Consider the following 21,992-nt stretch of genomic DNA (forward strand, 5'->3'; position numbering starts at 1 on the left):
CTACTTGCATTGGCTATTGGTTGAAAATATAAATAAAACCAATTCTTTAGCATAATTATAGTTAAGAAAAATCATATTAAACAAATTATGATTAGAAACCTGTTTTTGAAAATATATGTATTTAAAACTCACATTATTAAGATAGATGTGACTTGAATTCCATCCTTTTATTTTTAGTGTACTTTTACTAATGCATCATAGTTCTCTGTTGGGAGATTATAAAAGAGCTCTCAAACCGAGTTTCTTATTTGCAGTGAATCATAGATCTTAGAAGCAGCATGTGCATTTTAGTCAGAGTGAGGCCTATTAAATCATCCATCTACTTTTTACAAAGTTAATAATCTCGATTCCCAAAGCACTGTCTAAAAGCCCACTCAGACTGGTTGATAAGTATGAAAAGAAAGAACAAGAAAACCTTGTAGATCTTCTGTGCCATCAACCCTGAACAATTTCAGTTCATTTATTCCCCTTTGAGTTTACAAACATTTCTGAGTGCCTACTATGTCCTAACAAATATTTATTTGGAGGGTACTTCATTGGGGCTGGAATGGTGTAGAACTCTATTGCACATGGACCTTGGGGAGCTCACAGTCATGTCCAGAAAGACCATCAGTCAGGGCTCTTTGGTTATAAAAAACTGAAACCAATTATTTAATCCGAGAAAAGAAGGAATTTAAATTTGAAGGATATGGATGGAAAGGCTGGAGAACTAGCCTTGGTAAAGGAACAGATACCAAGAAAAGGACTATTTGACTTTCTGGAATAAATGAACCCTTACCATTTTTCTTGGTTTTTGCATCATCTGGCTCAGTTTTTGAAGACCTGGAAGAGATTCTATCAGCCATGTGCCTTTCCCTTGTTTGGGCAGAGAGTGATGAGAGATAAAAGGATAGGACAGAGGAGGCCTCCCTCTTCAGCTTTTATAATAGGAGGATAGGACCCCTTGATTTCTCCTCCCGCCCAGGCTGCACACAGTAAGGGAAAGACATTTCCCCAAAAGGAAATAGAGGTGACGTTAGAAAAGGGAAATGTATATGGAAGAATATCCACTACAGGGACCTGTACTTAACCTGCTATAATAGAATTCATTGTATTAAGGGCTAGAATAGAGATATAAATACAATTATGGAAACATTATTATTAGGGAAAAGATATAAGAAGGATTCTACAGATTGGACTTTGAAGGTCAGCTAAGACATCAACAGGAAGATGGAGGGATGGCCATTCAGATATAGGAAAGAGTGTAATAATAGTGCATTATAGTGGTGATCAGTGCAAGCTTTGTTGTTAGATGTTTTAAACCCACATATGTTCCCTAATAGCTATGCAGACTTGGGCAAATGACTTAATTTCTCTGAATCTTTTTCCTCATCAGCAAAATGAGAATATTAATACCTATCTCACAGTGTTAGGGTCGCCAGATGAAACACAGGACTCACAGTTAAATTTCAGATAAACAACAAATACCTTTTGGTGTAAGAATGTCCCATGAATTGCATGGGGCAGACTTATGATAAAAAATTATTAGTTTATTTGAAATTCAAATTACCTGGGCACCCTGTATTTTTATGTGTTATATCTGGCAACCCTATGTGGCATTATTATGCCAGATAAATTCATTCATGTAAAATGCTCTATACGATCCTTGCACAGTAAGGTAACAGGAGCAAAGGATCATTTTTGTTGTCACCATCATCATAGACAAAATTCACAAGCCTGAAAGTCCTTATGTCCCAGAATCATTTCTCACTCGGTCCTTGAAGCATAGAGCAGTTTCCCAGTTAACTTGAGCCAGGTTAACGATTAAGACGGTTTCCCTTTATGCTGCACTGACGCAGGAGCTGTTCACCTTCATCTTGTATTTGTATGGTTTCTCTTTCCTTCTGATTGTTTCAGATGTTTCTCTTGTGTATTGATTTCATTTTGACCTTATCTTTTAGCCGCTCGTAATTAATGAATAGTATTCCACTTTATAGGCCAATAATAAAAGTATTAAATGGCACCAGGCTTGGAACTGTCATTTAAGGGTCAAGAACAGAGTCAACTGAAGCACTGATAGCGAATTTTTGAATTTGAAAGTGTAAAGCTTAGTGAGTATGGGTCACATTATCCCAGTTTAATGACTGTGCCACGCAAAATAGAATTAGAAGCTTTGTGAAATCTAAAATATTTCTTCTATTGCTTTTCCTTTATATGATAGGCCCATCGTATAGTCCTCGAGAAATGCCATTAGTCACAGAATTTGTCCTTTATTCTCTTCTAGAGTTGGTAAAATGATGTTTTGCTGATATATTTCATTATTTTCCCAAGTAATTTCTAACACAATTCCTTTTATCTCCCTTTAAAAGCCTAAGCAGCCCTTTCCCCTTTTATGCATGATTGTTTTTCCCTTATATAGATATGTATTTAAATGCTGGGACAAGTTGATTTCACAGGAGAGAAACTTTAGGATTTTGTTGTTTCCAGTGAGCTAGAACGACATGTATACATGTCGTCTGTATACTGTCGTCTCATGCTATCTGTATACAGATGGTACTAAATGTTTGACAACAATAAAATTACAGCTCCCCTTAAGTACTCTACCATATTCCCAACCTCAAAAACTGTTAAGCTATTTGCATTCATTATTTCATTTAATTCCATAATATCCTCATGCTGTCAGCCTTATTTTATGGTTGGGGAAACTAAGGCACAGAGAAGGTTTAAGTAACTTGCCCCAAAACACACAGCCAGTAAGTGGCGGAGGCAGGATACCAGCTCCGGTGGTTTGATTCTCTCATTACCTTCTTCAAACAACTTGGTAGCAATATTTCTAGCAAGTTTGTATACCAAAGCTTTGGAAAATTGAAAGCCCTGTAATAGTTCAGCCCGTAGCATAAGAAGACTATATTGAGGAAGGGACCGGTTAGATTCCACTGAAAACACATAGTCACCTTAACCAGTTATTTCTTTCTATATCAGTGATGCTCTGCTTTGTGGCATCATTTTTGTTCTACTCTGCATTAGACCTTTGTTTTTTCATCTTCCCTTTTTCTAATTCCAGTATTATGTCAAGGCCTGCTCTCAAATTAGGGAAGCAGAATTAACTCAGCAAGTACCTTTCACATTCTGTTTAACATAAGTACCAGAGGCTGTGGGGAGAAGGAGAGAAAAGGAGCAATTAAGCAGAGATTTGAAAAAAGAAAGATAGCTAAGAAAGACTTGTGTGTTGGCTGACTTGTTTCTAGTTCTGCCAAGATGAGAGTCAAGATTCAACTCATTCTTTAGAGAAAAAAAGTAAACGTATGGCTAATCTTGACCACAGTAATAATCATGATACCATCACCTTACGTTAGATGATGACCCGTTGTCTCTAAAGGGCTTCCACAAATATTTCTCCTGCATCTCACTGAGTTCTCACAGTGGTCCCTGAGGCAGAATTAGCCCTGCTAATTACTATGCCTCAGGAAATGAAATTGCTTGACGAAAAGTACAAAATTAGTCATTGATGGACCCTAGCTAAAACCTATGTCTTTAGTTTCTTACGAGTGTTTTTTCCCACTGAGCCAATTTTTTTTCCTTGAGGGTGAAAATAGTTGAGTGTGAAATTTAGTGTTTTCTCATCACCTTATCCGGAAACAGACATTTTACTGAGAATTGTGCCTGAAACTTCTTTATTGAACCTGAGGAATCTGGCTACTCTTCTTGAATGAATCTGAAGCTTGGATGAAAATATACATTTATTTTTCTATTTGTGAAACGGATTTTTGGTGTGGCTGGAAGATAAGATCTTCCACATGGCTTTGAGAATATGTGGGAGAAAAAGTATAAGAGCTACTTTGGACCTCTCTTTTATTTCTTATTGCCTTGAAGGTGAATGTGGTATCTTTCTAAACTATGGTTTAGAAATAACACTAATCATCCCTCATTTGAATCTCTTCCTCTTTAAGTGGTTTTTTGTAAAATGTGTGATGTGAGTTTAGTAAATAGAGGGGTGCTTAGGAAAAGAAGCTATTTTGAGCCTTGAAATGTGGGCATTGGGATCTGTGCTCCTTGCTATCATTTGCTGAGTAACAAAATTGAGTTTTCTAAAAATACATACCAAATTCTTCCCTTAGAAATGTTCACTTTTTCCCCTTTGCTGAGGGACATATGCACATATTTTGACCTATGTAGTGTATTTAGAAATACCTTTCTGAAGAATCTTTTCACAACCATTTGAATATACAAAGTGAATAAAGAAAAGCTACAGGAAAGGCATCCACAAAGGCAACTATTTCTGGAAAGAGTATTGTGTTTTAATGGAATTTAGAATTGCATCTTCTGCCCAAGTCTATTTCAAATAACTTTATATTTAAGAAGCTTGGAGAGATTTAAGTAACTACTAACTCAAGATCATATGACTATAACTAGTGGCCTGAGCCCTAACCCTAAACTAAGTTCTTAATCATGGTAGATAGACGGTTAATCGTAAGCTTCTGCTCTACTTACGTAATTCCCTGAGTTAGAGATAAGAGGCCGATGCACAAGATGGACAGAGCCCTGGCTCTCAAGAGGCTTGTTGTCTTGCAAGGCCGTTCTCTTTCATACATTCATCTCAGGCCCTTCTGAAGATTTACTGTGCAAGTTAAAAGAGTAAACAACATTATAGTGATGCTGAAAGTATCATGGTTTCTACTCTGTAACCCCTCCTAATCCTGAGTTTCTCTCTTCCCTTCCTCGGCAAGAGTCCCTGTTGTCATAGCAACAGACCTCAGCATCTGGAAGATTGGAAGACCCCCATGGAGCCCTGCCTACACTCCCACCCAAATCCTTCCTGCCATTCAAAGCTTTGCAGCTCTGGTTTCCAGGCCCTCTTTGGAACTCTTAATGCAGGCATTCTTTATAATTTAGGAGATCACCATCTTGCCAATCCTGGGAAGCACAGAAGTAATTTTGTTGAAGGTCAGCCATTACTGGCTGAAGCAGTGGGACTATTATTTCCATTTTAGACCTGAGAAACATCCACCTGCTGTTAGCTAAATGTGGTACTCCAGTAAGGACCCAGTCCAGAATTGGGCCCTTAGAACTACTCAGTGTTAATCATTTGAAGAAGTGTCTTTAGCTTTTATAGTGACGAGTGTGGGTGAATCAATCTGTGTATTCCTGCTAATACAAAGCCGAGCTTTCTTCTGTAAAAGAATGATCTTGCAATATCACTAGATTTATAGTTAAGCAACACTAATATGAAAGAGTGGGATTTGTGTGTCTTTTTACAATAGCACGTATGAAGCATCTTCTGTTGTGAAGGTTTTTTAGCTTACGATACACTAAATAGAGTTTGGTAAGCACTATAAATGAAGTTAAGAAACACAGATGGAAAGTTTTTCCAGAACCAGTGAAATATCCCACAAGTTAATCTAGGGTTTCCAATGTCAGATCCTCCAGAAGAATTGGGTTCATTTCCCCGCTTCCTTCCTAGAAGATTTATTGTGGACACTGGCTGATATAGGGGAAGTCTGAAAAGAAGACAGACTATACCTCCCTCCCTTCTTAATATCATTCTCCATCTTAACACTGTCATAGGAGCACTGAATTCATTCATGGGGAATTGAAAACACACTCCCAGTTTCAAAAATGGTGTCTTTGCAGCCTATTAAGTCCAAAAATATTACATGTGAGGGTTCATTTTAGATATTTATATCACGTGTTGAAATATCACTGCTCTCTATTCTGTAAAAAATGCTGCGTTTGAGGATTTGTAGTAAATATACCTCTCTGGACAGGAACTACCAATTTTATTTGCAGAATATAAATTGAATGTAGACAGAAGCTTAGACAGAGCATCATTTATTATGAGGTAGTCATGGAAAATACCATTTGTCCCCTTAAGCTTACTTTACAGGGTCCTCCATCTTTTGTGTTTCATGGGGAAGTTAAGATTTGATTTGTCACACTTTCCTTTACTTGTTTCAATGTGGAGTAACTATTCCAGATCCAAATTACAGGATTTTTTTTTTTACTAAATTGTTTTTATTTAGTATAGGTCCTAAACCTGGAATTGGCCCTCATTTTGCAGAGAAGGAATATATCACTTAAAATTTTTAGTGGATCATGATGGCTTAACATCATGAACCAAATTATTTACATATGTGTAAATTATAATTTTTAAAAGAGCTCAAAAAATTGTCTTTTCATTTTATAAATGAGAAAAATGAGGTTCATTATTTAATGGCTTAGGAACACATAAAAATGGAATTTAAATCCAGGTCAGTGTAGTGTCAAAATATGCTTTTTATATCATTTTGTGTTAATTTGCAAATATAAGATCATCTGTTTTTTTTTTTTTTTTTAACATCTTTATTGAAGTATAATTGCCTTACAATAGTGTGTTAGCTTCTGCTTTATAACAAAGTGAATCAGTTATACATATACAATATGTTCCCATTTCTCTTCCCTCTTGCATCTGTATTTGATTGAACAAAAAAATTGAATTTTAAGTAATTTATTTAAAGCCACTATACTAAGGCAATATATAGAAGAATTATATTGATAATAATGATTTGATGGGTGAGTGGGGGGCAAGGGGGAGTGGCAGTAATAGTAAGTTATATTGTCTTATATCATAGCAGAAAACTATGTAACATATATTTGATCCTTAAACAATGGCGGGGAGGCGGTTAATCTGCGTATAATATATAGTTGGCTCTCCCAGTCAGTGGTTCCTCCCCATCAGCGGATTCAACCACATGCACTCTTAAGTACTGTACTATTTACTCTTGAAAAATAGTCCTGTATAAGTGGACCTATGCAGTTCAAACCCGAGTTGTTCAAGGGTCAACTGTATAAAATTGATCAAGAAACAACGGGATACACATATAGAGAGATCTAAAGGAAGTAAAAACAGAAACTCTTAAAAGTGGTTGGACTGAGGAAATAGGATTGCGGTTGAAGAAGGGGTAGAGTTGCCCACTGCTGGTTTTCATTATAAGCTCTTTGGTACTTGAAGGTTTTCTTTATTATTTGACAAATTTTAAAAAGAAGGGAAGGGAAGAGCAAATGTATGATTTAGAATATGCCTTTCATAGTCATCTATAGCAGCGGTCCCCAACCTTTTTGGCACCAGGGACCAGTTTCGTGGAAGACAATGTTTCCACGGACCAGGGTCGGGTGGTTGGTTCAGGGAGTAACACAAGCAGTGGGGAGCGGCAGATGAAGCTTCTCTCGCTCCCCCGCCACTCACCTCCGAGGTACCAGTCCTCGGCCCAGTGGTTGGGGACCCCTGATCTATAGATAACCTGTCAAGATGTGTTAAAGTTGTGGACTGGAAAGGAAAACTGGGACATTTTCTTAGTCTGTATCTACTGCTGTTGCTAATAATGTGAAATTGCCGTAAAAGAGCTTTAACCAAGAAACTAATATGTTCAAGGCCTTGTCCTAGGTTCTGTAGGAGACAAAAAGGTGGATGCAGTTTGGTGCCAGGCCTGCATTAAGTTACAATCTAGTCGAAGGTGCTAGAGATGAGGAAGAAATCTAGACAGGGAGGACTAGGAACTCACATTTGTCTGTGTCTACACGGTGCTAGGTAATTTTGATGGAAAACATGTACTGTAAAAAAGATAAAATATAGACAGCTATATGGGTTCAATGGGTGAAAAAGAGTATTTACTTGTTAGAATCAAGAAATGCTTGAAGCACAGAGCATTTAGGAGGGGCCTTAAAACTAGAAAGGGATTTCTATAGGCAGAGATGGTTGGGATGGGAGAGGAATCGACATATTCGGTAACTAAGAAATTCATATTTGAAGCTTTTTTTGGTCCCTTTTGTATATAAGCATTTAGCTAAAATCCATGTATGCTAGGTACAAATCTAAAGTGAATTTTTAAGATGTTTGCTCAGCTGAAGACGTTTTATTGAATGCAAGTGCTGTTATCAAGGTTACTTTTTATCAAAACTGCTTTCAGTTTTACTCATACTACACATCACAATTAAGATTTGAATTTAATCACTCCTATCAATCACGTGTGAGAAAAGCTAAAGGTAAATTTGGAGATCACATGAATTTTGTAGCTATTTTTCATTTTTAAAAATTGTTCAGTAGGTTCTCCACATCTTTAGGAAATCTTTCTAGCTTCCCTCTATAATGTAACTTATTTGTTTCCTTTTCTTGGGATTGCACTTAGTTGCATGTCAATTACTGAGGCCCTTCAGTTTGAAACCATGACACCTTCACCGTCTTGCCTAGTTTTTTCAGAGCTTTGTGTTTTGACAAAGTCAGAGACATCCATGACCATAGGAAGAAGTCCAATTCTCAACTTTTAGAAATCACACCAACACTACAGGATTAACAATGATTAATTAAATATCAGAAGTCCAAAGTAGACACACAACTTCTTGTATGTTGAAGTTATTCAGTCTCTTTCACTTGGGCAGTACGTGCTAAAGGTGAAGATTGTCACCTTGACGATTCATTTGAAAATATCCTTGTCCAGTGATCACTCTCCATTTAGGAAAGTTTACAGAAGTCCTTGTTTTACAGCATCCCCTACTTCGTCATCTTAGACTTTAGTGAATGACTTACTGCCAGAAATTCCAGACCCTTATATTTTATGAAAGTGTATTTTCATAAAATACACTTTTTTGTACTTTATGAAATACATTTTGTATTTCATAAAATAAATAAATTTTGTATTTCTTCTAGAGCAGAGGAAGAAAAATGCCTTATATTTTAAGGATTCTAAATGCGATCTTAATGTTTACCAGGAAGAGAATGTTGCATCTTGCAATTTAGAGCTATTTGACTTATATAGGTTAAGAATTGTATTAATTTGGAAAACCTTTTATTAAATTAGTTCCTTAATGGTTTAACATCTGTAGTCTTTAAGTCTTGAATCCTGAATTTTAAAAACTTAATATCCTCTACTGCCACAATCTGAATTTTTTTTTAAATTACTTATTTATTTATTTATTTTATTTATGGCTGTGCTGGGTCCTCGTTTCTGCGCGAGGGCTTTCTCTAGTTGCGGCAAGTGGGAGCCACTCTCCATCGCGGTGCGTAGGCCTCTCATTATCGCGGCCTCTCTTGTTGCAGAGCACAGGCTCCAGACGCGCAGGCTCAGTAATTGTGGCTCATGGGCCCAGTTGCTCCGCGGCATGTGGGATCCTTCCAGACCAGGGCTCGAACCCGTGTCCCCTGCATTGGCAGGCAAATTCTCAACCACTGCGCCACCAGGGAAGCCCCACAATCTGAATTTTTAAATAACTTTAAAATATTTTGCGTATTGTGAAAAACATAGAAAAAATAAAGAATAAAACAGAATATACCCATCATTTCACAGGTGAGAGAACTTCCGTACCTAATGCAGTATTTTCTTCCTTTTCTAGTCATATAAAATGGTGTGGGGCTTCCCTGGTGGCGCAGTGGTTGAGAATCTGCCTGTCAATGCAGGGGACACGGGTTCGAGCCCTAGTCTGGGGAGATCCCACATGCCGCGGAGCAGCTGGGCCCGTGAGCCACAACTATTGAGCCTGCACGTCTGGAGCTTGTGCTTCACAACGAGAGAGGCCGCGACAGTGAGAGGCCCGCACACCGCGATGAAGAGTGGCCCCCACTTGCCGCAACTAGAGAAAGCCCTCGCACAGAAACGAAGACCCAACACAGCCAAAATAAATAAGTAAATAAATAAATAAATAATTTTTTAAAAAATGGTGTGGTTTTTAGTATACTTGAGATATATCTATATATTTATCTGTATCCTTATATCCACTTTCTTCACTTTTTTCTTCCCCACGTTTTTAATATTCTTGAAAGACAGGCTTTGATGACCCGAATGCCTCTTTGTGTTGCTTCTTTTGTGACTTCTTATGCTCCTACCTGTCCTCTAACAAAAAATTTATTAAAAATTATGGAATTTTAGTTATGAAAAATTACAGTTATTTCATAGTCATCACTACTTCCACATGAATTTATGAACTCCTGTGACAAACAGCAAGTAAATAAATTGGGCTTCTATTTATTAGGCTATTTTAAAAGTCATTTGCTTTTTAGGTTAGGTAATGACTTTTGTCCTGGTCCGAAGTCCTGGACTGTTGTTAAGTCCAGTGAAAATTGGTAAATTTTCTTATTTCTATCAGCCTGTGGTTTTGACCGCTTGGGTATGTGTGATTTTAAAGACCAGTTAAGGGCATGGGTTGGTATTATATCTTTACAACTTAGTAGCTTTTTGGGGCAAATTACTACTTCTTACTGCACCTCCTTTTCAAGGTTAGAGTGAAAACTAAATGAGATCATAAAGTACATAGCATGCAGCCTGGCTGAAAAGTGGTATTGAATTTTTTTTTTTTCCCCCTGTTGATGTCATTGTGAGGTCTTTGGGTCTTTGGTTATTGAGCGCAACAAAGGTGACTAGCCTTAGTAGAGGTTGAAAAGCCTCAAAACTTTTCCCTACCCATTCAAGGTAGCTGGCCATGGCAGAGAAAAAAGCAGATAGCCCATTTAAATTCTGGGCCAGCAGGAAGACACCTTTGTTCTGTTCCATTGAGAAGCTTAGTCTCACTGATAACTTCAGACCTTGCAATGAGCCAACTGAATGCATGCATTTAAAAATTCACTGCTGTGTCTGCAGTGCTTAACTGTCACTTTAAATGCATGCTGGTCCCAAATAATTGACTCATGGATTCCTTCTCATTATTCAATGGCTGGATAGTTTCTGTAGAAATGCCAGTGTCGCTATAATAAATTATTATGGATGATAATAGTAATGGCTTCCATTTACTGAGTGCTATGACAGCTAAGAGCTTTTCATGCATTATCTCATTTAGTCCTCATGGCTACTCTGTGTGACTGTTACTATCACGCATTTTATGGATGAGGAAACTAAGATCTAGAGATATTCGGTGTCCCCTAGTAAGAATTTGAATGCTGGTTTGTCTGCCTCCCAGAATCTGAGCTTATAGCTTTACTTGTTACTCTCCTGCCTTTGTTTCATAAGTACCGCATATCCTCATAAATTCGTTCCATCTACGTTAGTTGAGAGCCTACTCTGTGCTAGACACTGTTCTAAGTGATGGGTTATAGCATGCGGACAAAAGTTCCTGCCCTCCTAAAGCTCACCTTCTATTATAGTTACTTGTGTCTATTCCCCTCCCAGAATGAGTGTTCTTGTAAGATAGTAACTGTGTCTTATTCTTGAGTTTTAGGGATGCAACTGAAATTTTATTCAAGGCTAAGAATAATTCCTGGGCTTATAAAAGAATTATTTCTACAAAAATTTTGGAAGCTAGAGTGTACCCCATTTTATTTATCAGGCTCTCTGTTTATTTTAGCACTGACGTTTAGCCCTTCCAGACTCATCAGATTGGAGATGTTCTTACTGATTATTTTAAGAAGCATTCAGAGATTTATTATTATTAATGATAAAGCTACTTTTTTTTTTAACTTTTGGGTTTATTTATTTATTTATGGCTGTGTTGGGTCTTTGTTTCTGTGCGAGGGCTTTCTCTAGTTGCGGCAAGTGGGGGCCACTCTCCATCATGGTGCATGGGCCTCTCATTATCGCGGCCTCTCTTGTTGCAGAGCACAGGCTCCAGACACGCAGGCTCACTAGTTGTGGCTCACGGGCCTAGTTGCTCCGCGGCACGTGGGATCCTCCCAGACCAGGGCTCGAACCCGTGTGCCCTGCATTGGCAGGCAGATTCTCAACCACTGCGCCACCAGGGAAGCCCCAAAGCTACTTTTTGATATCTTGGTTTCTTTGACTTCCTTAAATGTTGTATAGGCGTGTGGAGCAGCACCTCTTTCTTTAGAACGCACCAAAAATACATTGGGCAAACCTAGTACAAGGGCCTTAACTACTTCATAGAATAAATTAAAGTATTCTGGTATAATTGAAAAGTAAATGATATAACAGGGGAAGTCCAACTGTGAGAGAAAAAATTGATACCATTTTTCTGTGATATCAGGAATATTAAATCATTTCCTTTAAATAAATTATTACCATTTTAAGGAAGATGGTTTCATAAAGTATTAGTGGTGAATGTCCCTTTTTAGCCATGTAGAAGCTGAGAATAATTTTAAATGTCCTTGGGTGGAGGCTAGCATGTTATATTCTTCACCTAGGAAATCACCCATAAATACTATGAAGTATGTGGTATTTTAATAAAGTAATTGCCTTATTTTTGCCTTGGAAATACAATTAAACCTTTTTGGTCCCATAAGGGGCAAATGGCTAGTAATGTTCCTCATCTTTTAAAAGTCATTTGTCCACGTGGGAGGATCATTGGCAAACCAGCTGGCTGTTCTTTTTAGATTTTGACATTGCTTCTCCTTGGGACCCTGATGCTGGGCTGTCTGATAACCAGTGCAAACTCCATGAATATCTTTCGTTTCTCTAGAAGGAGGTGTGGATTTGCAAAGCTACCAGCTGGATATGCAAATACTACCTGACGGGCCAAAGAGTGATGTGGACTTTTCAGAGATTCTTAATGCAATACAAGAAAGTAAGTTTCACTCCAATTTTAAATTCACCGTGAAAGGAGAAACTGTTATAACACTTGGGAGGGGTAATAAAACTAGAAACCTTAGATGCCAAACTTTAAAATAAAATGATGTCTTAAAAGAGATGCTGTGTAAAATAATTTTGACACCAGAAGAGATGGTTAGTGAAATGCTGGTTTAATTTTTGAAACTGAACCACATAGTTTTGGGGTCTTCGATGAAGCCTAGTGGGAAAACTGTAGAGGGATTATAAATTCTGTATATTTAGTATGCTATAATATTTAGTAAGTAAGTGGGTATTATAATTTTTTAGATTCCTTGATTAATCATAATCAAAGAAAAATCTTTAAGAAAACAGAATACTATTCCTTCACTCAGATATCAGTAGTAAGAAGTAAATGTTGACTCAGTAAGCTGAAATCAGGAGAATTTTATTCTCCAAAATGGGTATTGGAGTCATTGATGCTGGGCCGTGACCGAGAAGTAGATTCCTCTTTTCTAAGCATTTTGATTAATCAAGGTTTACTCTTCTTCCACTATTTTATTGTTATACAGTTTTCACTAAGAACTTTATCATAATCAATACATTTGCTCAAGTTAGAGATTTAGCGTTGAGGATGGCGATGCAGTATCACATACTAAGTCATCAGCATTCGTGTTTTGCTGTCAGAGCTCTAATTCTAGATAATGTTAGTATTTTAATATCAAATAGTATTATGTAATATTGGATTTGAAGAGTGTAGACTGGAAGAGCATTGTATAAAGAACTCCTGCAATCTTTTGCTACTTTCAGTTTTGTGACATTGCATTTCTATACAATGAAATACATATTTCTAAATTATATTTATATTTCTATATTTTCTGTGAACATTTTAAAGCATTTTAGTACTATTTATCCCCTTTTGTCATTGCACTACCCTCCTGACCTTATGGGGTAATTACTATGTCCACTTTACAGGTAGGACAGCTCAGGGTGGGAGAAGTTAAGTGCCGACATAATAAGATAAATAATGGAGACCAGAGTGGAATGGAGAGTCTCTTACCCTTCGTTTAATTCCTTCATGAATGTACTTGGTATAGGGTTTAAACACTGAGGTGAAGGATCCTGGAATTGAAGATGAGGCTACTTCTGAGAGAAATATTTTTAATGAAGACTATAAGAGGACCAACTATTTGTTCTGGGTGGGCAATCCCTTCATACTAGGTTACTGAATAAAAGTGAAAAAATGTCCCCGGGAGAATAAAAATCAAATTAATAGACATTGGAAAGAAATTAACTTTTCATGGAAAGTTATAAAATTGTGTAATTACTTCCTTTGATTTGAAAGATGATAGATTATACTTTGCTGAAAGGATTTTTTTAATGAATGGTAAAAGCTGGCTTCTATGCAGATATGGGAGATGAACTTCAATTTTTTTAGGGCTGAATGAATTTAGGATGAGAATAAAGACGCAGACCTACTAGAGAATGGACTTGAGGACACGGGGAGGGGGAAGGGTAAGCTGGGACAAAGTGAGAGAGTGGCATGGACATATATACACTACCAAATGTAAAACCAATAGCTAGTGGGAAGCAGCCGCATAGCACAGGGAGATCAGCTCGGTGCTTTGTGACCACCTAGAGGGGTGGGATAGGGAGCGTGGGAGGGAGATGCAAGAGGGAGGGGATATGGGGATATATGTATAGCTGACTCACTTTGTTATAAAGCAGAAACTAACACACCATTGTAAAGCAATTATACTCCAATAAAGATGTTTAAAAAAAACTTATTAATCAAAAAGCTAGTATTATTGTAAAAAAAAATGAACTAAATGCTCATAAGGCTATTTTTATCGTAATTTTTGTGAGCACACCTTAGTAAAAACACATTTGTTTATGATGTTAACTGTTTTATAGTTTAGAATGGTGATCTCTTTATGAACAAGTAGAAGAGTACAAGTTTGTGAGAACTTAATATTTAAATTTGAAAACAAGAAAAAGGAAATATTACTTCATTTTAAAAAGCAAATCAAGTTTTTATCGGTTTAAGAATTTTCCAGTGTTTGAGAATTAATCTGTTTATTTTCTTGTTTAAAAAACAAGTTTTATGCTAAGTAGGTTTGGGAAGCTGTCCACACAGTCTGGGGCAACTCTGGTAAGAAAGATTTGGGCTGTTTATCTACCTTCCGTGTCTAACAAGAGATTCTAAATATGATTCAGATGTTTAACCAGTTCATTGAAATTTCTAAGTATAAAAACACATAGTTTGGTTCTTCAAGGGACTGTGCCTTAGATTATTGTTTATAGAAAGCTTTGAAAGACCAAAATATAAAAAATGTAAAAAATATAGGATTTGAACATCAGTAAAACTCCTTGTCTGCTAAAAATGCTTTTATTGGGATTAGCAGGATGATGGAAAGATTTCACTGTTTCTTAGAATTCGTGGACATATATGTATGACCTTCAAGATTGGGCTCGAAGACTCTGCGTGTGTGTGTGTGTGTGTGTGTGTGTGTGTGCGTGTTTCAAACATTTCTTGAGTGTCTTAGCAGCCATCATAGTAAGTGCTCTCCCTTACTATCTCTTGTCATTGTTAAAACAACTGTAATTAATAGATACTATTTTCTCCATTTTAAAGGTGAATATACCTCCCCAGGCAATATGATTAATATATGATAAAGTCAATATTTCATTGTATGTCAGTCCTTGTTATGCTAAATAAAAAGTGAGATAAAAATGATTAGGAAAAAATGAACTACTTTGGATTTTTACAATTTGATTCTTATGTTGTTACATCTTGATGCAAGAATTCCTCTACCATGCTTCTACGTTGTAAAATACATTTACATTTTTTCCTATATTGCTTATGCCCTAAGTATAGCTTCATCTGTTCAAAAGAAGATGTCTCAGAATGGTTAACCATCCATAAGTTGTTTTTCAACTTCCCCCATATCAGATGTATGGCTTATAGGAAGGAAAGAGTTATTTTATCCACCCATTCATGTATCCATCTCACCTGTCATATGCCAGGTACTGTACTAGGCATAACACTTTAAAGCAGTGGTGAACGTTTTGGTGCACAGTTGGATTCAGGAAAAACTTTGTCTTATTGTTCAAAATGAAAGCAACCCATTTGCTTTCTAGGAGAAAAGCCTTTATGTGTGGCAGTCTAATGTAAGGGGGTACTTGTGTTTGGGTGTGTGTGTATTTTTTCCATCATGTTTTTTTTCCCTCCCTTTCTATTCTCATCCCAACATAGCAGCCAGGTCTCTTCAACGCCTTTGTTTCAGCAGAGTTTTTTTTTTTAAAATAAATTTATTTATTTATTTATTTGTTTGTTTATGGCTGCATTGGGTCTTCGTTGCTGTGCATGGGCTTTCTCTAGTTGGGGCGAGCGGGGGCTACTCTTCATTGTGGTGTGCGGGCTTCTCACTGTGGTGGCTTCTCTTGTTGCAGAGTGCAGGCTCTAGGCGTGTGGGCTTCAGTAGTTGCGGCATGTGCGCTCAGTAGTTGTGGCTTGCGGGCTTTAGAGCTCAGGCTCAGTAGTTGTGGGTCACGGACTTAGTTGCTCCACGGCATGTTGGATTTTCCTGGACCAGGGCTCGAACCTGTGTCCCCTGCATTGGCAGGCAGATTCTTAACCACTGTGCCACCAGGGAAGTCCTCTGCAGAGTTTTGTGTTGCCTAAAATTCCTGCCTTTTGTTCTCTGAAAGTCTGAGCTCCTGAGTGCCTGATGCTTAGATAGGAGAAGAAGAAAGAGAGAGAGAGAAATAGACAGGAGGAATGTCCTAAGACAGGCTTCCTTGGAGTGTCCTGCAGTGGTAACATGGCTTCTTGTAAGTGGTGGGAAGAGAGGGAGTGGCTGTGTTTTGTGCCTGGGGGGACTGTGCCTGGGCCACCTGAACTGCCAGCCATGGCTGAGATTCTGCAGCCTGAGGAAGGAACAGATCCTTCAGCATTCAGGGAACTTTGGAGGCTCTGGGAAGGCAGCAGTCTCATCTTCCTGTTTCTTTGTTGTATACCCAGTTCCTTGAGCAGAGTATGGAGTATAGTAGCTGCTCAGTCAATTTAGTTAATGCATGAGTGAGTGAATTCCACTGTAGACTCACAAAGGGGGCAGCTCAGCAGTAGCCAGCAGAGCAGCTTGGAGACCAGAGTAGTTTGCAAAACCTCTAGAACCTTTGTGCAGTTCTGGATAATGTGAGGTAGAGGAGTGGGAATGTCAGCAATGACTGAAATGAAACTGTCTGCTGCGGCTGGGTTGGTTGTATCCTCAGATGGGAAACCTGTGGATATAGAGGGCCAACTGTATAGACTCTGGGGACTCCTGAGTGGCATTCATACCCTGACAGACTTTATTGTGATATAGTCCATTAGGTTCTAATGGATTAGGGAACGAAAGAGAGCAAATAGCAAAGTATTTGGAAGGAGAACTGGGAGGTTGGAAGGATTATTGGATGATTGTTACACTATAGTCTGACGCCTTGTGCCTGCATATGTCCCTAAGCAATCATATAGCTGTTCCCACACTGGTGGTGCTCTTGCTTCTGTGGGTGATGAGACTTAGTCATTTCTCAGTGACATCCAGTGAGTCATTTTGAATCCAGTGTCTTGAGCCCTGATTTCCCATTGTATTTTTAATTCACATGGCTATGCTGTTTCAAAGGGGAAGATGGGGGAGAGGGAGGAACTGACATGAGTTGAACATCTTGTCTAGCAACTCTGTGGTTGACTTTTTACCTGTATTATTTTATTTAGTCTTAAACTCTCTTTGCCTTAATTTCCACATCTGTAAAAGGGAGGTAGTTATAGACAATCTATGCAAAGCCCTTAGTGCCTGGCACACGGTAAGCGATGTGGACGTGTTGGCTGCCACCTTGTCTTCATTCCTCACAACAATCCTCTCTGGTACATTGTATTATCCCCACTTAAAAGATAAAGAAATTAAAGCTTGAACAAGTTAAAGATCCCAATCTAATAGTCAGTAAGTGGGAGGACTAGCGTTTGAACTCAGGTTTGTCTAAATCCAAAGCTCACGCTCTTTCCAGAGAAGGGACAGTTATGGTCAGTAGACTTTTAAGATTTTTAATGCACAACATCACTGACCTTGTTTCTAGTTGTGAAAAGGGAACCGAGGCTATTGAGCAAAGTTCGCACCAGGTATACAGTCCTTCTCTAAATATCGTTCCCAGGGCTGTAAGAGGTGCCATCGTTAGCTGCCTTGTTACAGAAGTGACCAAGGTGTCTGTCTTTTCTTTAGAATGGAGCAGTTGCAAGAGAAGCTCTTCTTAAGAAACACGCTGTCTTGGGAACAAGTTAATGATCTTGGCCCCGTTGCAGAGTGTATTGTGGGCACCCCATGCCGTCGTGTATGCTCTGTAGTTTTATAAACAGCATCCTTCCCAACCACACATTTTTTAAAAACTCATGACTTGTTTTTTTAAAGGCACATTTTGAATCTTAAAAGCATTTCGATTTAACGTTCCACGGCAGAAAAAAAGTGCCTGCTCTCAGATCTGTAATCATTAGAACCCCAGCTTGCTTATCCCAGTTTTTCTTTGGGGAAATGTTAACATACCCATTTAATTGTTGCCATAACACACTAGCAGAGGTCTCCAAACTTTTTAAAAGTTGGAATCTGTCTTTTCCCCCCCATATATTTTTACATATAATATCAATAACATTGATGTTATGTAATATAAATATTATATAATTAGAATATAATTATATATTATATTATCACATATAATATCTGTGTAAGACAGATAACTGAGCTTTTTGGAGTAGGTAGGGGTAAAAGGTGTAGGACTTTGCGCAGTTTTCTTTTTGGCCCCTCCATGGCCCCTGAAGTTCCTCAAAAGAATCCTGGGGTTCCCAGGAACACACTTTGAAAACCACTGACCTATTAGAAAGGAATAAAGGCAGCTAAGGAAGGATTTATGTCCTTGCCAATTATTTATTTTGAGTTTTCTAACTTAGGCTTACTTTTTCTTCTTCTTGGTCCACCAGGCAGTCTCTGCCTTAGGGACATTATCAGATTCATTTGAAGAGTAGTGAACTTCTAGAGGGCCCTAGTCTTGCTAGTGCCATATAAATGCTAAGCAGTGTTTGGTTTTTAAAATCCCAGCCTAGGGTGCTCAAAGCTGTGCTGAGGCTGTGTGTTTTCCTGAATTTTTAAAAAACATTTAATTTGATCTATTTGTTAAATTTGTAAAAGTGTCAGACTTGTCGGGCTACAGATGTAAAGTCTAGCTTTATTCAGATAAATGTTAAAACTGTGACAATTGTTTGCTGGTTAAATGACTTCCTGTTCTTGAAAGCCAAACATGATTTAAGAACAGTAGAATGCTTTCCGCAAAACCAAGGAGTCAGCTAGAAATAGCCTGGATTTGGGAGTCAGACCTGGGTTCAGATTCATCTCTGTCACTTATGAGCTGTGTGACCATACTTAGCACTTCTGAACCTGGCTTCTTTCTCATACTACCTGTCTCATAAGGTGTTCTGAGGATGAAAGGAGAAAACAAGCCTCACAATCCTTCACACCTGGTTAGCTCTGAATAAATTGTCGTCCTTTCCCACTTTCTTCCTATTTAACTCTGAATCCAAGAGAAAAACAGATTCTTTCAAGCAATGGCACTGAGATAATTAGAATAAGAAAAAAATGGCAATTGATATAATCTTAAACTAGCTTTTATTTTAAAATGGGCATTGAGCACCTCTTGTTTGCTAGCCCTTGTGTCAAATTTGGAGCTGCCTTGGGCCTTCACCTGAAAGGGACCCTAAATGTAAAGATGAACTGGTTATAAAACAGCCAGCTAAGTGTTTAAATTGAGACATGAACAATCTTTTTTCTTTTTTTTTTTTCATTTTCTAATGAGGCTTTGAGGTCAATATGTAATACCTTCAGAATTCTGCGCATCAGATGTAATAATTTGGAACTCGGGATAAAAATAGCATAATGAACTGGCACACTGGAGAACAAATATAGATACTTGGATTATACTGCACAGCCCTTTCATGTCTACTTCAGTGACCTATAATTTCACTTTATTTTCTCTGCATCAGAAAATACTGAGATTAAAGTACTCCTGAACTATAATGCCAAGGTGGGGTTATTTTTTAAAAAGAGCAGGGAGTTGAACTATTTGATTTTTTGGAATTTATTTTTTACTCTTTTAGACTGTTTCTAAAACAGTCTAAACATTTGTGATTTGTTTTTTCGTTGCCTTTATACCACTGATTCCTCAATTTCATCCTCTTGTCTGGAAGTACGAGGCTTCCCACTCATGTCTTGGTCATGTTTATACCTCCCGCACCTAAACTAAATGTTGGTTTAATGAACAAGTGACAGAAGATAATCAGTTCACTTGTTTGAGCCCTTGCGGTATATTTGCAGTCTCTTTTCCCAAGAGAATCGAATAATCGCAAACATCCCAAATGATTTTCACTGAAGGAATAATTGAAATAATTGCAGATATTTGATGAGTAGATTCAGTACTCCGGCGGCAAATTTGCCTTCCCACACAGGAAGAATGTCAGCATCTCCTGCTTCCTGGCCCTCTGCCTTCTCTGTTCTGCCTCCATTCTGGGAGAGTATCACAAGCCAGCCCTCAGAAATCTCTTTTCTATGCTGAGTTTCTGGCTTTACTCAGAGGCTGTAGCTGATTTTTGGTCTCCCAGGCAATTTGAGTTTCTTGACCCTTGTTCAGTTGTTAAATGTGATTCCCTGCTGTTTAGTTCCTGGGTCTCTTTAGGCTGAGTGCCTGCTTTTTGCAAAAGAGAATCATTTGGGGATCTCTCTTGCTTTCCCAAATGCATGGTATCCACCTGCTGGGACCCATGTTAACTGCCAAGTTCTGTTCACACAGCCCTTCCTGAGTCTGAATACAATGCAGGTCCATACCTGGTTTGCATGGAATTTTTTAATTCTCTCTCTTTCTCTCTCTTGCCATTCTTAATTGACTTCTCTGAACATTGGACTCTCTTATTTAATGAGCCTAATTGCAGAATTCTACCAGGCAGATAATTACCAAACATTTTTTTATTTGAGAAAAAAAGTATGAGGGAGGTAATGGGATCCATTAACAAGTGACCTTGTTTGGATGAAGAGGATGATTGTCACGTCTGTGCCAGAGAGGGAGAGGTCCTGCTCCCACCTTGGCTGGACCATGAACTCTGTGAGGTCAGGGGTCCTGCCTGTCATGTCCAGTACTTAAGCCCCAGCGTTTAGCCCAGCTCAGTGTCTGCCCAGGGTAGGTACTCAGTAACTACTTGTTGAATAAATAGATTTCTAAAAATTGGTGAACTTCAGAGTTGGGGGTTTTCTTAAAGAAGGGAATGAAAGTTCGCATCAAAGAAGGTTGTACTTTGTTCCTAAAACTTACCTTGTAGTTAAAGCGGATCTATCAGTGACACTGGTGAAATACCGACGAAGGGCACATGTTTCTTCTGTGGAGTGTTTACATGTTCTACAGTCTTCTTACTGACCACATGTTCAGCTGAGCATTTTCTTTTTTCTTTTTTTTTTAAAAACTTTTTAATTTTATTTTATTTCTTTTTTTATACAGCAGGTTCTTATTAGTCATCAATTTTATACACATCACTGTATACATGTCAATCCCAATCGCCCAATTCAGCACACCCGTACCCCTGGCACCTGCCGCTTTCCCCCCTTGGTGTCCATACGTTTGTTCTCTACATCTGTGTCTCTATTTCTGCCCTACAAACTGGTTCATCTGTACCATTTTTCTAGGTTCCACATACATGCGTTAATATACGATATTTGTTTTTCTCTTTCTGACTTACTTCACTGTGTATGACAGTCTCTAGATCCATCCACGTCTCAACAAATGACCCAGTTTCGTTCCTTTTTATGGCTGAGTAATATTCCATTGTATATATGTACCACCTCTTCTTTATCCATTCGTCTGCCGATGGGCATTTAGGTTGCTTCCATCGCCTGGCTATTGTAAATAGTGCTACAATGAACATTGGGGTGCATGTGTCTTTTTGAATTATGGTTTTCTCTGAGTATATGCCCAGTAGTGGGATTGCTGGATCATATGGTAATTCTATTTTTAGTTTTTTAAGGAACCTCCATACTGTTCTCCATAGTGGCTGTATCAATTTACATTCCCACCAACAGTGCAAGAGGGTTCCCTTTTCTTCACACCCTCTCCAGCATTTGTTGTTTGTAGATTCTCTGATGATGCCCATTCTAACTGGTGTGAGATGATACCTCATTGTAGTTTTGATTTGCATTTCTTTAATAATTAGTGATGTTGAGCAGCTTTTCATGTACTTCTTGGCCATCTGTATGTCTTCTTTGGAGAAATGTCTATTTAAGTCTTCTGCCCATTTTTGGATTGGGTTGTTTGTTTTTTTAATATTGAACTGTGTGAGCTATTTATATATTTTGGAGATTAATCCTTTGTCCGTTGATTCATTTGCAAATATTTTCTCCCATTCTGAGGGTTGTCTTTTCATCTTGTTTATGGTTTCCTTTGCTGCGCAAAAGCTTTGAAGTTTCATTAGGTCCCATTTATTTTTGTTTTTAT

The 21,992-nt window shown here is 38.1% G+C and overlaps 1 protein-coding gene across 1 annotated transcript in view; it reads left to right on the top strand.

The window, feature by feature from the left end:
• ANO4 (anoctamin 4) overlaps nucleotides 1-21,992 on the top strand; it is a 459,674-nt gene that overhangs the window by 244,472 nt on the left and 193,210 nt on the right. Inside the window, exon 5 of the mRNA XM_059937385.1 lies at nucleotides 12,352-12,456. Coding sequence (XP_059793368.1) covers nucleotides 12,352-12,456 — 105 coding nt within the window. The remainder of the gene's footprint in view (nucleotides 1-12,351; nucleotides 12,457-21,992) is intronic.

The sequence above is a fragment of the Balaenoptera ricei genome, chromosome 10, assembly GCF_028023285.1.
Source record: "Balaenoptera ricei isolate mBalRic1 chromosome 10, mBalRic1.hap2, whole genome shotgun sequence".
Taxonomy (NCBI): Eukaryota; Metazoa; Chordata; class Mammalia; order Artiodactyla; family Balaenopteridae; genus Balaenoptera; species Balaenoptera ricei.